The sequence below is a fragment of the Ursus arctos genome, unplaced genomic scaffold, assembly GCF_023065955.2.
Source record: "Ursus arctos isolate Adak ecotype North America unplaced genomic scaffold, UrsArc2.0 scaffold_8, whole genome shotgun sequence".
NCBI lineage: Eukaryota > Metazoa > Chordata > Mammalia > Carnivora > Ursidae > Ursus > Ursus arctos.
The window spans coordinates 83,265,111-83,278,916 of record NW_026623100.1 but is presented as its reverse complement, the minus strand read 5'-3'; the positions used below and the strand labels follow the sequence as shown (position 1 = coordinate 83,278,916).

The window sequence follows — 13,806 nt, the reverse complement described above, 5'->3', positions numbered from 1 at the left end:
ATGGAAAGAAGAGAGTGTTCTTTCAAGGTGTGAGGCCCGAAGGACACTGTCCACAGGCCACGGTTGGGAGAGGCCGGAGTCAGGCAGGTGGGGAAGCTTTCCAGGGGCAGCTCTGGCTCTTCCTGGTGGCGTGACTGGCGCTCGTAAGCCCTGAGCTCCTCATCTGTAGATGCAGGGTGTCACCAGCTGCCTCAGGGCTGCGTGCAGGATAGATCTCCGGTGTAGACAAGCAACTTGGCATGGGGCCTGGTCCATGGGAGTGTTTACTAGTCCTTGAGTGGCTGGAAGCAGCTCCAAGGAAGCTCTTTTCCAAAAGTTCCCCTAGGAGACTGTGGTGGGGATAGGTAGGTCCTAGGACTTTCTAGAGAAATCTGAGCCCCTCTAGGGCAGACCTGCTCTCACTGTAGTCTGGACTCAAGTAGGTTGTTAGTCTTTGGGTCCTTGAATTAGGGCCAGCTACCAGTTGTCTGTACACCAGATGCTTTGTGCATAAAACCCATTCCCAGAACTACCCCATGCCACCTGCAGCCCATGACAGCCCACCAAAGGGAGAGGTACAAGGCTCCTTCCCCAGAGCTATCCCACCAGCTGTGGTCCCCAGACCATCAATCCCCAGAGTGTCACCTAAAGCTCATCAAAAGTGCAGGGTTTGGGGGTCACACCACAGGCATACAAATCAGAACCTGAAGTTTAAAATACCAGATGCCAAGGTCATGTGTATGCTCCAGGGTCCATGAACTTAGAGGATTTCTGGAGGAGTATAAATGGGGTGAACCTTGTGGACCAGGCTGGTGCATCCTGCCTCGCTCATTGTGGGAAGCAGACCCAGCAGTGCTTGCCAGTGTCCGACCAGGACGTGGGCCTCGATCATTTTGTCAGGGATAGAAGGGATGGGGAAGGGAAATGGGACCTTACCACGGCTGCAGACTAGACAGTTCAGGCTTTGGGTTGGCAGTGTTTGTGTCACTTTCCTTTACAGAACTAACGTTCTGGAGGTGAGCACACTGTGAGTGTGTGAAGTCTGCATATCGCATCAGAAGGGACTCCCACTTTCTTTCCTGGGACATTTCTCCTCTTCTGTTGCTGCTCCGGAGTAGCCTGCCCCACCCCACCTCCCTCCTGAGTCACCGCTCCAGCCCCTGGACTCCTGGGGTCTTATGATTCAGCCCAGGCTGCGGATACCATGGTCCCCGAGGTGGGTCCTCAGCAGCCCAAAGAGATGCCATGGGATGAGGCCAAGCCGCCACCCGGCCTTCAGGGTGTCTGCGGCCGTCCCTGCGAGTTCCTCCTCTGCAGCTCCATTGTTGTTGGTTCCTCCGCCTGCGTCCCACCCGGTGACCAGGAGGGTGCCGTGCCACCTGCTGCTCTTGTTCTGTGGTTCTTGCCCCTTCTCCTTTCCCATCCACCCTCTATTCCAGCCCAGGTTAGTTAGTTAATTCAATAGCACCATCAAGACCTTCTTTCCTGGTCATTTTCTGTTTTCATAATCCTTTATCAGAATACAGATTAGCTGAAAACGTCATTTGACCCGATTTAGACCCTGCTAGGTTCAGCTTGACCCCAGCATGTCTGGAGTCAGTGAGGGACTCCTGCAGGTGCAGAGAGGCCCCGCTCACCCTCCTTGCTGTGTCCACAGGGACCAGGCACATGAACGCCCACAGCCGGTTCTTCATCGGGTTGGGTCATTGAGGGAGATGTTAACAGGCCATCTGATGAACAAAAGGGTTTTTCCCCAAAGCACATGCCCTGAAGACAGTAATGATACAGCCTTTCTTCAATTAACACTTTTTCTCCCCGGCAAAGTCTTTACTCTCCATGCTTTTCTCTCCTTGTCCTGCCACTCAAAAGACACATTCTCTACGCAGATTCCAGTGGTAACAGCTTTTTTTTTTTTTTTTTTCAAGAAAAGGCAAAACACAAAAGAAGCAACCTAAAGTTATTACCCAAACCGTGGAAACCATGTAAAGTGACAGTTGCTCAGAAAGTATTTGATACGTGCCACACCCGTCATGGTGCCCTGGAGGAATGAGACTGGTATTTCACAGGAGTTAAAAACCACCCTCATGTGTAACATATTGATGCTTTTCTTAAAAAGAGAAAACAGCTACCCTATGTCTGATGTCTCTGAGAGGTTTACGAGCATCATAAACCCAGAGTCCGCCATCAGCGGGAGAGCGGCTTCCCCTCCGCTACGCCTCCCTGTGTGGTGAGTGGCGGTATTTAAAGTGTGTCCATGTGAAACATTCCTTGACAGATTGGTTTTCATATAGAGAAATCTCCTCCTCCTGGGATATATTATCACAAAGTCTAGAAGCAAATGCATTTTTTATGATTTTGTTGTTGGTCTTTGGAATTACCGCAGATCCTAACAAATTTGGAGCAAGGCTTCGCTGAAGACGGGAGCATGAGCAGCGTCACGCAGGAGAACAGACAAGGTCAGTGGCCAGACTTTTCATTAAATAATTATTGAGAGTTGTCAGACGATTTGGCCCCAGAGGTTTTCTTCTATCTCATCCTTTTTCCCTTCTTACTTAGTAATGCATTGGTCCTTGCATGCATTCATTTGCTCGTTCTTGTTTTGGGGAGTCAAACACCAGGCCTGGCACTGTTGATACGTGAAGAGCAAACGTAGACATGAGGGCTGCCCAGAGGCAGCCCTGTTGGGTGCAGAGGACCCGCCTACACCCAGTAATGCAGAAACCAGTGTGGCTTCCACGTTAGGTGCTGGGATGGGGAGGAACCCAGGCCTCCCTGGGAGGGGCGTCCCTGGGAATGGGGCTGCCTGCCAGAGCCACAGCCTTGGCAGGGGGAGTGTGAGGCCCTGCAGTCCTGCAGAGGAGAGGAAGAGGGCCCTGCACACAGCCGAGGAGGCCAGGCCGACGAACTCAGTCTTGACGCTGAGCACTGGGCTGTTGGGGGCCGAGTGCATCTTGAGGTCATCCTGGCAGCAACTTCTTGAGAACATTAGGGATGAACTTCTAATTATGCTTCAAAACCCAACTCAAATGGCACCTCCCTGAGAAGCCCCTCACCTGCTCCTGCCTCAGGGCCTGTCCTCCCCTTTCCCCACAGTGTTGGTCCCACTCAGTCTCACCTCCAGGGGCTTGGCAGTCTCCACCTCCATGTGCCTGACTCGGAGTGGGCTCTGCTAGGCTTCCTCTGAAACTGCTCCGGGAAGACCGATGGGCCGAAAGCAGGCGAGGTGGCCTGGGGAGGGGACACTCCAGGCAGAGAGCCAGCCGCACTGGTGCCCCCGGGAGTGTGGTGACTCTGGCCACGCTCATGAGCCTGAGAGAACAGGAGAACAGTGTGGGCCGGAGATGTTTGCCTTTGGGGCCAACAGCACTGGGCTATATCTGTGCTTTAAGTACAGCGTCCTCTGAGAAATCCCAGACGACAGCACGTGTAGGGGAGTGCGTGTACGTGTGTGCACACATCCTTCTCGCCAGTGTAGCTGCAGGTGGGTTAGCAAGAAGGGAGGTCGCTCACCCTCCGACCTCCCGTTCTCTGTTATTGTCTGCCCGTGGTCACTTTTCCCCACGGAGGGCCTGTTTTAGGGGAATTAGCAGGGAGTTACTAGATCTCAGAAAGCAGTTCCTGGAGAGCTAAGGGTCATAATAAACAGATTTCAAGGTGAGAAGGGGAAGAAGTAGCGCTTGAAAGAAGTCTGTGGAGATAAACGGTGGTTCCCTGAGACAGCCTACATTTTATGTTCATTAACAAAAGATCCTGTTGAGAATTTTTCTTTTCACAAAAACGATGCTGTAAGTAGCTAATGTATTTTTAATTGCTGAAAGGCGAAGTGAGTGAAGTTCTTAAATTCTGGCAAGTAAGTTAATTGTGTTCTTAAGCAGTCCAAGAAAAAGCATAATTTCTAGGCAGTTGTTAACCCCACAATTGGCCATTGGTCCTGGCAGCAGCGGGACATTCTGATTCAGTAAGTGGGCAGATCAGGGTAAGGCAGCCTCACTGAAGTACAGTCATTCAAATGTGCCCCCCAGCCCTCAGCTGAACTGTCTGACCCGGCCAGTGTGCCCCCACCACCGCCTCCCCACTCCCTCCTCCCCGAGCCCCCCACCCTCACCCTCCTCCCCGTCCTGGTCCTACTGTGCTCCTGTCCCCCCCATTCCCGCCTTCCTCCTGGGCCATGTGTGTGACCACAAGCCAGCCCTGGCTGGACAGCTCGTGGGGAGCCAGCTTTGGTTCTGCATCATTGCCGACCTCCTCGCTCCCAGGGTGCTCCTGACCTTTTAGGCAGCACTTCCGTGCCCTTCCCACACTGATGCTCACAGCGTCTGTGAAGGCGGGAGGGGAGTTAGTTTTCATCTAAGAGGTTCTGCAGTGGGGCTGGAGAAGGCCGACCTCAGGACGCAGAGCTCGGTGTGCAGATACCCTGCTGGGCGAGCCATCTGCCAGCTCCCCAGCAGAGAGATCTTGCATCTGGACCGCACCCCCAGGCAGGTGGGCAGCGCCTCCCGCAGGTCACTTAGAGAGGTGTACAGCGCCCGGACAGTGGCCCGACTGTGGGTAGACCCATGTGTTCTCTCTCTGTGAGCGAGGCCCTCGTGGGGCCGTGTGGTCTCCTCTGTGCCCTGAAGCTGACCCGTTACCCTCCTGTTCTCCTTCTGTGTCACTTCTGCATCCATTCTCCTCCCCGAGCCAAGAGCGCTGGCCTGATGCCCTGTGCTCAGCAGCCGCGGTGCCAAGACCGTGGCCGAGGGCCAGACGTGCCTCCGACCTGCACACGCTCACCGCTTGCCCTCTCTTGCAGCCTCCATTCAGCTGTGGCGGTCCCGACTGGGCCGGGTGATGTGCTCCATGGCAAACTGCCTGCTCCTGATGAAGGTACGTCCGTTCTTAAAGGGCATGTCAGTGGAAGCTGCGTGGGGCGGCTGGGACCCTGAGGAGGAAGTGCCCCTCTGTGAGTGTGCGGCTTTGCCCAAGCAGAGAGCTCAGTAACACGCTCTTGGATGACGTTAGTATATACTGAAAGAAATCTCAGCCGAGCATAGACTTTACATTGTCAAGTTTGATTGTTCAAACGGGTTTCGATGATTTAATTAAAATCATCATTCATGCGTGTTCTCTCCCCCCCCCAATGGTTTTCTCTGGATTCCATCCCAGAAAGGTCCCCGTGGAAGGGGGGCTGTTTTCCCTTGTCCTGACCAGGCCTGCTGACAGATGCCCGTGGCGTCCGGAGCCGGGCTTCCCCATGAGACCTGTGTCTCCGGGACTGCCCCACCCCTGGCCTTCTGGCCCACGAGGAGGCAGCCCACACATCCAGGAGGCTGAACTCAGGTGTTACTCCTTTGTCTCCTCCAGCCTGTTCTCCGCAGCTGAGAGCAGTGTTGTCCGTTCCTCCCTCCTCCGTGAGCCTGCAGCACCACCGCCTGGCTCAGCTGGGGCCTGGGGCAGGCTGACCCGCACCCCGCCCGTGGCACTGCCACAGCTGCAGGGGAGAGGGGGCCAGGGAAAGCCGCCGCGGGAATCGCGTAGCCACAGACCCCTTCTGGGCGATCATGAGACCGAGACCCTGAGTCCCCCACAGATCAGCCCAAGGTCATTCCCGACCTTTAGCAAAGCAGAGCAGGCAGTTTCTTGGGGAGTGAGTCCCATGGTTGCCTCTGGTGTGACAGCCGTGTTACACATCCGCCCCTCGCAGCCCCGTGTGTGAGGCCCGTGCCCTGGGCACGGTGCGGACGGCTTGGCTGCGGGCATGCACTCCCAGCACGGCCCTGCATCCACTCGGTCAGGGAGAGGACGGTGGTCTGAACCCGCTTTACAGCAGCCTGCACTGGGTGTGCACATGGCTCCTGTCCATGTGGCCGCTGTAGGGGTGAGACAGGAGGGCACCGACAGTGACCCTGCGGCGCCCTTCCTGTCCCGGAGCCCCAGGCGCCGGCTCTGAAGAGGCTCAGAGCTGTCTTTGAAGCCCCTCTGCTCTGACATTCACGCAGCACCCCCAGCACACGGGGTGAAGGACAGCGTGGGGGGGAGGAGCTCAGAGCGTTCTCCCTGCTGTGCGCGCAGCTGGCGGTTCTGACAAGGTGGCTGCCCGTGTGGTGCCCGCCTCCCTCGTGGGTGTGTGGGCCCCGGGTGTGTGTGGGGGCAGCAGGGAGCGTGTTCCCTCCCACCCACAGCCTTGGCAGTGAGTAGATCCCTCCCTAGAGCCAGGGCCCTGTCCCCTCTGCCCCTGCAGACAGGCCAGTCTCCCCAACTCTGGAACCCCACGGTCTAGCCTCCTGCCCTGGGGCCACTGCAGCCGCATGGAAAACCCACCAGCTTGTGCAAAGAAAGAGCAGATTGTACATTCACGAGGCTGACGTTTCATTAATCGTGGGGCTGAGACTCCCCAGGAGGGAAGTTACCTGTTCCACTGGTAGATTTTTATTTGCATCGCTAAAACACATTAATAGAAGATTATGGGATAAAAGTGCTCTTGTTGGCTGTCCCGTGGTGGTAGGATACCATCGAGCACCACGTGTAAGCTTTCTGCCTGCTTCGTCAGGACACAAGACAGAGCCTGTTATTGTTTCAAAAATACTTTATGATAAATACAGTTCGTTTGACATTTTCGACTAATCTTCCATTTTTGTGAGTTAAAAAGAGGGAACATTGTGCCATGGAGGCCTAAGTGAGCACATGTGCGCACATTCTCCAGCCGCGTGGGGAGCGTGCACGGCGCTGCCGCCTGTGCGGCCCTCATGTGGGCTGTGCTGCTCGTGCGTGTGTGGCCGACAGCGAGTTACGTCATCAGCCATTCAATTGTTGTCGATGACGTTTCTGTTACAGTGAAGTAAGTAATAGCTTTTCTTATGATCAGAAATCAACTCGTACGTTTCAGCCGCAAATACCCGTAGGACGGGCTGACAGGCCCAGGGACAGGTGTGCCGTGGCCGTGGAGATGCGTCCAGTCCCACGTTTTAAGTGCCACTCCCTTTCCTTAGACCCGTGGCAGTGTTAGGGCACCACGCTGGCCTACAACACGGGTGCGACACCTGCTGCTTCTGTGTGCTGCCCCCTCTCCCGGCCCCATGTGGGCATCAGCTAAGGGACCACGCAGCCACGTAAACCAGCTTCTTCCCACTCAGTCATCCACACAAACCTTCTGGCTGCAAACAGTTGTAAATGCAGTTTCACGGCCACCAAACCAGTAGCTGCTGCGGGGAGAAGGGTGTGCACTGGGCTAGAATAAGCCTGTCCTGTAAACAGGTCACTCGTGGTCTGCAGGGGGCTAAACTCTCTCAAAAGAGCTCATTTCAGCCATTTTCCTTTTAAGAGGTCATATTCCCTCCACTTCCAGTAAGTAAACCGTTTCAGGCAATGATAATCCACTTAGGGAAGCTCTGTGACACACTCCCGCTCTGCTTTATTTGATAATAGGCTCTGTGAAACATTCCAGAGCCTGTCCCAGAGGCCGCAGCCTCTGGAGCCATCTCCCAGGCCATCTCCCGTCCAGGCGCAGGAGCAGGCCCCATTAGCACTGCTGACCTCGTGGTGGCCCCGCAGCCACCGCCTCCCTGTGGTCCGACCTCATGCCGGGAAGCCAGCTTCCCACGTCTGTGGGCCTGCCCTGGTTAATTCTCCCAGGAGAGTCATGCTTGCACAGGTCCGTGGCAAAACAGGTCCATCAGAGATCATTGCTGGGTGTTCTAAAGCTGTCCTTTCACGTCAAATTATCTTTGGAAACATTGACTCCTGGCCTCAAATGCTGAAACAGAGCTGTGAGGCAGTGATGTTGGCTTCCGTGGACTTGCACTTCCGTGGAAGTGGGCATGTCACTACCCTCCACATCCTGGCTCTGGCTCTCCACGATGCCGGCTAGAGTGAGTGACGCACAAGCCAAGATTTGGGGCACACGGGCTGGCACGTGTCAGTGACACTCGAGCACTAACAGGAACGTCAGACCTGCCTTTTGCTCACTCTGAAATGGCAGTAAGGATCAGGTGTTCAATTATAGCAGGTAACTTCCCCCTGGAACTCATGGGGGCATCCTGTGCACTCTCAGCTGGGGCCTCAGCCACCAAGGGGCCCCACACCAGCCACCGAGCAGTGGGAGGCACTGCCTCCTCCACAAGAGGTGCCTCTCCCACACCTGCACACGCATCCTCACACGTACACTCGCGATCAAGCTTGCATCGCACTTGCTCACACGTGCTCATGCTTGTGCACCCTCTGTGCTCACACTTGTGCACACGCTCATGGGCCCGCCTAGTTTCTCAGTCGTGCTTGCACGTGCACACTTGCTCATGCAGGTGCACACACCCACGTACAGGCTTGCTTTCTCACACGTGTGCTTCCTTGCACTCAACGCTCGTGCCCGAGCCCACACATCCCCATTTCCACACTTGCACTGACACGCTCGTGCATGTTCACACGCGTGTGCATGCACACCCAACCCTCAAACCGCACAGCCCTGCCGTGGGTGGCAGTGGCAGCAGGAAGCCGTGGGGAGGGACAGGCGGGTGCTGTCAGGTCCTTGTGAGCAGCACATTCAGAATAAAATTGTCTTAATGAGCCTCACTAGAAGGTGCCAGAGTGGAGAGAGTTTTTTCATTCTTTTCCTGCAGAACTGGAGTTTTACTTGTCACCTGTCTTTCTGTAGACCAGTCCAATTAGTACACTAGTAAGTCCAGCCCGGTTTGGCTCAGACTGCAAATGTGGGGGTGACAAAGTGCGTCTGCTGCTGAATGTCTTGTGGCCATGCTGTGACTTCGGGAGAACACGACACTGGCCACCGAGCCTGCTCAGTAAACGTCACAGTGATCGCTGCAGTTGTGGGGAGCCAGAGTTTGGGGGGGGCACCTGAGACAAGCCGAGGGCCGTGTCCCAGGCGACTCTGGCAAGTAATTTTGTTGCACCAGAGACAGGCAGTTGGCTCCACCTCTTACTGGATGGACAGGGTTTTCATGACCCAGCATTGGCCAAGGGCCCCCCTCGGGCCAGTACTGGGGGGCAGCAGGGGAGTACAGGCATGGTTAGGCTGTGCCGCTCCCACAGGGCGGCGTGCAGGGTGCTCCGGCGACCGAGTGAGACGCTGGTGGAGGCCGCTGGCAGAGCGCACACGCCGCCAAGCTCGGCAGCCAGTGGAGCCTGCTAAGAGCCCCACACACGTGGTTCCGACGCGGCTGGAGCTGCGGGCACCACGTTCCAGCCACGGGCACCGCACTCCAGCCGCGGGCACCACGCTCCAGCCTCGGGCACCGTGTTCCAGCCATGGGCATGCGCTCCAGCCACCGGCACCACACTCCAGCCGCGGGCACCGGGCTCCAGCCGCAGGCACCGGGCTCCAGCGTGGCTGGATCGTGTGCCTGCTCTCAGCTGCGGTGTTTTGTGTGCTCACTTGTTAAGGACTTTCCTTCGATTTCTAGCGTAGAGAACATTTAAGAGATGCTGTTAATAAATTTGGTTTATGGAATTGGCAGATAGTGACAAGGTGAAATCCACCACTTAATGAGCTTGTCAGGAAAGAGAGTGCAGGGGAATTCTTGTTGCCGTTTAGGGGGATGCCCGAGGCCTGTCAGGGTGAGGAAGGCGTCTCCTGATTCGAGTTTCGAACAAAACCGGAACCCTGGTGTGCCCTGTTGTCAGGCGAGCCCGCACGCCCCTCGTGGGCCTGGCTTCCGGCGCTGGGTTTCCTGCTTCCCACCAGCCCATGTGCTAACGTGCTCTCTCTTCACGCGTGACTCTGCAGGTGCTTGAGTTGCTAACTTGGTAAACCGGAGCGTGATCTCTTTAACCCTAAGAAGTTCTTCGGTTTTTCTTCCCGTAGGACTATGTGCTGGCCGTGGATGCTTATCACTCGGTTATCCAGTATCACCCAGAGCAAGAGCCGCAGCTGCTGAGCGGCATTGGCCGCATTTTCCTCCAGGTACGTGCCGCACGGCGCCTGAGCTATGGCGGGTGGTCTCTGCCGCGGTGGCCTGGGACTCAGCGTTCGTTCTGTAGATAAGAAGTAGCACAGAGCAGCACCTGGGGGGCTCCGTCGGTGAAGCGTCTGCCTTCGCCTCAGGTCATGGTCTCAGGGTCCTGGGATCAAGTCCCCTGTTGGGCTCCCTGCTCAGCGGGGAGTCTGCTTCTCCCCCTGTCTGCCACTCCCCCTGCTAGTCCTCCATCTCTCTCTCTCTCTCTAATAAATAAAGTCTTAAAAAAAAAAGAGAGAGAGAGAAAGAACGAGCAAGCTCAGAAAATGTTTCGCATCAGATGTTTGTTAAAGGTTTAGTTCTTCACAGTGGTTCTGGTTTGACTGTATGAAGTATTAAGTCCCGCTGGCTTTGGTGGGATCAGGAAGCCGAATTGCTAAATGTGAATTTCCATAGACTTTCATTGGTGAAGCACTAAACAGATTGCTTTAGAAATCATCCTATTGCACTTAGAATAGTGTTGATAAAGCCATGCAGAATCTTCTTTGAACTTGGCTGATAATAGTCACTCGCTGCTGTTTCGCTGGCAAGAGCGCACAGGAAGTCCAGCGTGAAGCAGTCCCAACAGGGCAGAGCGTGAGGGACAACACCCTCTTGCCAAGACAGCACTGAAGCCGGGATGCGTCTTCCTGGACCGTTTGGCGATGGAGGGATGCGCACCCCTCCTCACTTCTGTCTCTCCCAGGACCGCCGTCCCACCTTTGCAGGCTGCGCTTAAGCAGCCTCTGCCCCCGGCCACCCTCCGTCTGTAGGGCTTCTGCATAACGTCCCTGAGCCGGGGCCAGGGAAAGGAGCATGAGCAAAGGACAGTCCCTGATAGTCGGAGAAGGGCCAGACATCTCTGGAGCACCACTCACCCTGAGCAGGCGCCGTGTGCAGCCGTTCCACCGTGGGGACTACCAGCCATTTTACAGATTAGCAAGTGGAGGCTTCCCTGTGGTTGAGTGAGCGGCCCGAGGCCTGAGACATGAGCGTACCAGGAAGAACTTGAGCAAGGGCTCTCTGAGCCCAGAGTTCAGTTCTCTTCACTAAAGGGGGGCCCTGTCCTCCTACACCCCCAGTCGTCCACGTGCATCCCTCCTCCACACCACACACGCACATCTGCACACAGTCCTCCTGCAACCCCAGTCCATGCACACACACTTCCCTCCTCCACACTGCACACGCACACACACGTACATCTACATACACTCCTCGTATACCCCCAGTCATCCACGCACACACCCCCTGCACACCACACACACACACACACACACACGCGCGCGCGCGCACACATCTCCTATTCCCCCACCCCAGCCCATACTGCTCATGGGAAGCAGATGAGACCTGCACTGGGGTCCAACGACAGCCCAACAGTGAAGGCCACCTGTGGTCTCTGAGTCCCTCCTGGGGCGCTCAAGGGTCTCTGTAGTGGGGCTCTCGAGGGTGACCTTCATGACCAACAGCATGGATGTTGAGGAGTCTGGAATCTGTCTGTCCTCAGCCCACTAGCATGGGAGCCATATCTCCTCCATGCACCCCGGGTGGTCATGGTCATCCCATGAGGTCATTGTGCAGACAGAGCAAGACAGGTCACATAGCACAGTGCTGTGCCTGGAATCTGGTAGGACACACTCAGAAACTTCACTTCTGAGTCTGTTTACGCAATCGGAGGACCGCACCCTGGACGTCCGTGTGAGAATCCTGACACATGAAGCAATCTTCGGCAGGAGCCATGGATCCGGTAGCACTGAGGTCCACGTCAGGCTGGGACTTTGGGAGCATTTCCCTGGACACGTTTCTGGCCCCAGGTCGTTGCGAGAAATCTCTAGACACTGAAGTCCTGGAGAGAAGGGCACAGGCTTCCAGAGCTTTGTTTGACATCCCACCTGGTTCGGGGACAGTGGCAAACCGTGCGAGGGAAGTTCCTCATTCTCGGGGCTGAAGGAGGAGACGCCTGGTCAGGAATTCCATCCGAAAGAAGACAGCAAGATAGGAGGCGAAGGACTCACTGAACCCCAGGCAAGTGACCGGGAGACCTAATCACTCGGGAACTCTTTCTTAAATACCTCTCACTGATACTCGGACTGTTGCCGGACCACAAACTGTCCGAATTCTGTGTTTCCATAAAGGAAATCAAGGTTGTCGTACTTAGGGTCACGACACGCCTCCCCCCGAGCTTCTAGAAGGGAAGCGCGGGGAGACGCCAGGCCTTCAGCAATCAGGGCTGTCCCTTTCAGCTCCACTCCAGGGACGGCCATCTGGCTTCCTTAAGCGTTTAATGGGTGCTGGGTGTGGCTTGGTTTGGTTGGACAAAAGCTAGAGTTCTGTATTGGGTCCCAATAGGACTTTGAAATTTGTGAATGTGATGGTCCCTATCACTTTACCAGTCACAACCCAAATGAACGACTTGGGGCCTGCCTTACTGTACCGAAACGTGTGTGTGTGTGTGTGTGTGTGTGTGTGTGTGTGTTAAGCTTTATTTACTTAGGAATTTTTATTTATTTTTTATTAAGTTTGTTAACCCAGCGTACTTCACGTACAGTGTAATATTAATTTCAGGTGTAAAACGTAGTGACCCCACACTTCCATACATGACCCGCCACTCACCCCAACAAGCGCGCTCCTTAGTCTCCATCACCTGTTTCCCCATCCTCCATCCCCTCCCCTCTGCTCACCACCCTGTGTTCTCTGTGGTTAGCAGTCTGTTTCTCAGTTTGTCTGTCTTTTTTTTTTTCCCCTCTGCTCATTTGTTTTGTTTCTTAAATTCCAGATATGAGTGAAATTCTGTAGTATGTATTTTTCTGACTTATTTCACTTAGCTTATACTCTCTAGCTCCAACCATGTCGTTTCAAATGGCAAGATTCCATTCTTTTTTTTATGGTTGAGTAATAGTCCACTGTCTGTGTACCTACACACCACATCTTTAACCATTCATCAGTTGATGGGCACTATTGTCAATAATGCTGCTGTAAACATAGGGGTGTATGTATCCCTTTGAATTAGTGTTTTCATTTTCTTTGGGTAAATACCTAGTAGTGGAATTAATGGGTCGTATGGTGTTTCTATGTTTAATTTTTTCAGGACCCTCCATGCTGTTTTCCACAGTGGCTGCACCAGTTTGCATTCCCACCAACAGCTCACAAGGGTTCCCCTTCTCCACAACCTGTTGTTTCTTAGGCTGTCGATTTTAGCCACCTGACAGGTGTGAGGTGATATCTCGTTGTGGTTTTGATTTGCATTTCCCTGATGATGGGTGATGTTGACCATCTTTTCATGTGTCTGGCCATCTGTGTGTCTTCTTTGGAGAAATGTCTGCTCATATCTTCTACCCATTTTTTAATTGGATTGTTTGTTTTTTGGGTGTTGCATTCTGTAAGTCCTTTATATATTTTGGATACTAACCCTTTATCAGATATGTCATTTGCAAATATCTTCTCCCATTCAGTAGGCTGTCTCTCAGTTTTGCTTGTTTCCTTCACCGTGCAGAAGCTTTTTATTTCGATGTCGTCCCACTGGTTTGTTTTTGCTTTTGCTTCCCTTGCCTCAGGAGACATGTCTAGAAAAATGTTGCTACAGCTGACGTCACAGAGGTTATAGTCTCTCTTCTAGGGTTTTCGTGGTTTCAGGTCTCATATTTACGTCTTTAATCCATTTTTGATTTTATTTTTGTGTATGGTGAGAGAAAGTGGTCCAGTTTCATTCTCCTGAATGTAGCTGTCCAGTTTTCCCAGCACCATATGTTGAAGAGACTTTTTTCCATTGGATATTCTTTCCTGCTTTGTCAAAGATGAATTGACCACATAGTTGTGGGTCCATTTCTGGGTTCTCTGTTCTGTTCCATTGATCTGTGCGTCTATTTTTGTGCCAGTATCATACCGTTTTGATTATTACAGCTTTGTA

At 54.1% G+C, this 13,806-nt stretch overlaps 1 protein-coding gene across 1 annotated transcript in view; it reads left to right on the top strand.

Annotated features, from left to right (window-relative positions):
• Positions 1–13,806, top strand: part of TRAPPC12 (trafficking protein particle complex subunit 12) — an 80,730-nt gene that overhangs the window by 60,015 nt on the left and 6,909 nt on the right. The window contains exons 7-9 of the mRNA XM_026518064.4: positions 2,363–2,435; positions 4,772–4,845; positions 9,773–9,871. Of these exons, the coding sequence (XP_026373849.3) occupies positions 2,363–2,435; positions 4,772–4,845; positions 9,773–9,871 (246 nt within the window). The remainder of the gene's footprint in view (positions 1–2,362; positions 2,436–4,771; positions 4,846–9,772; positions 9,872–13,806) is intronic.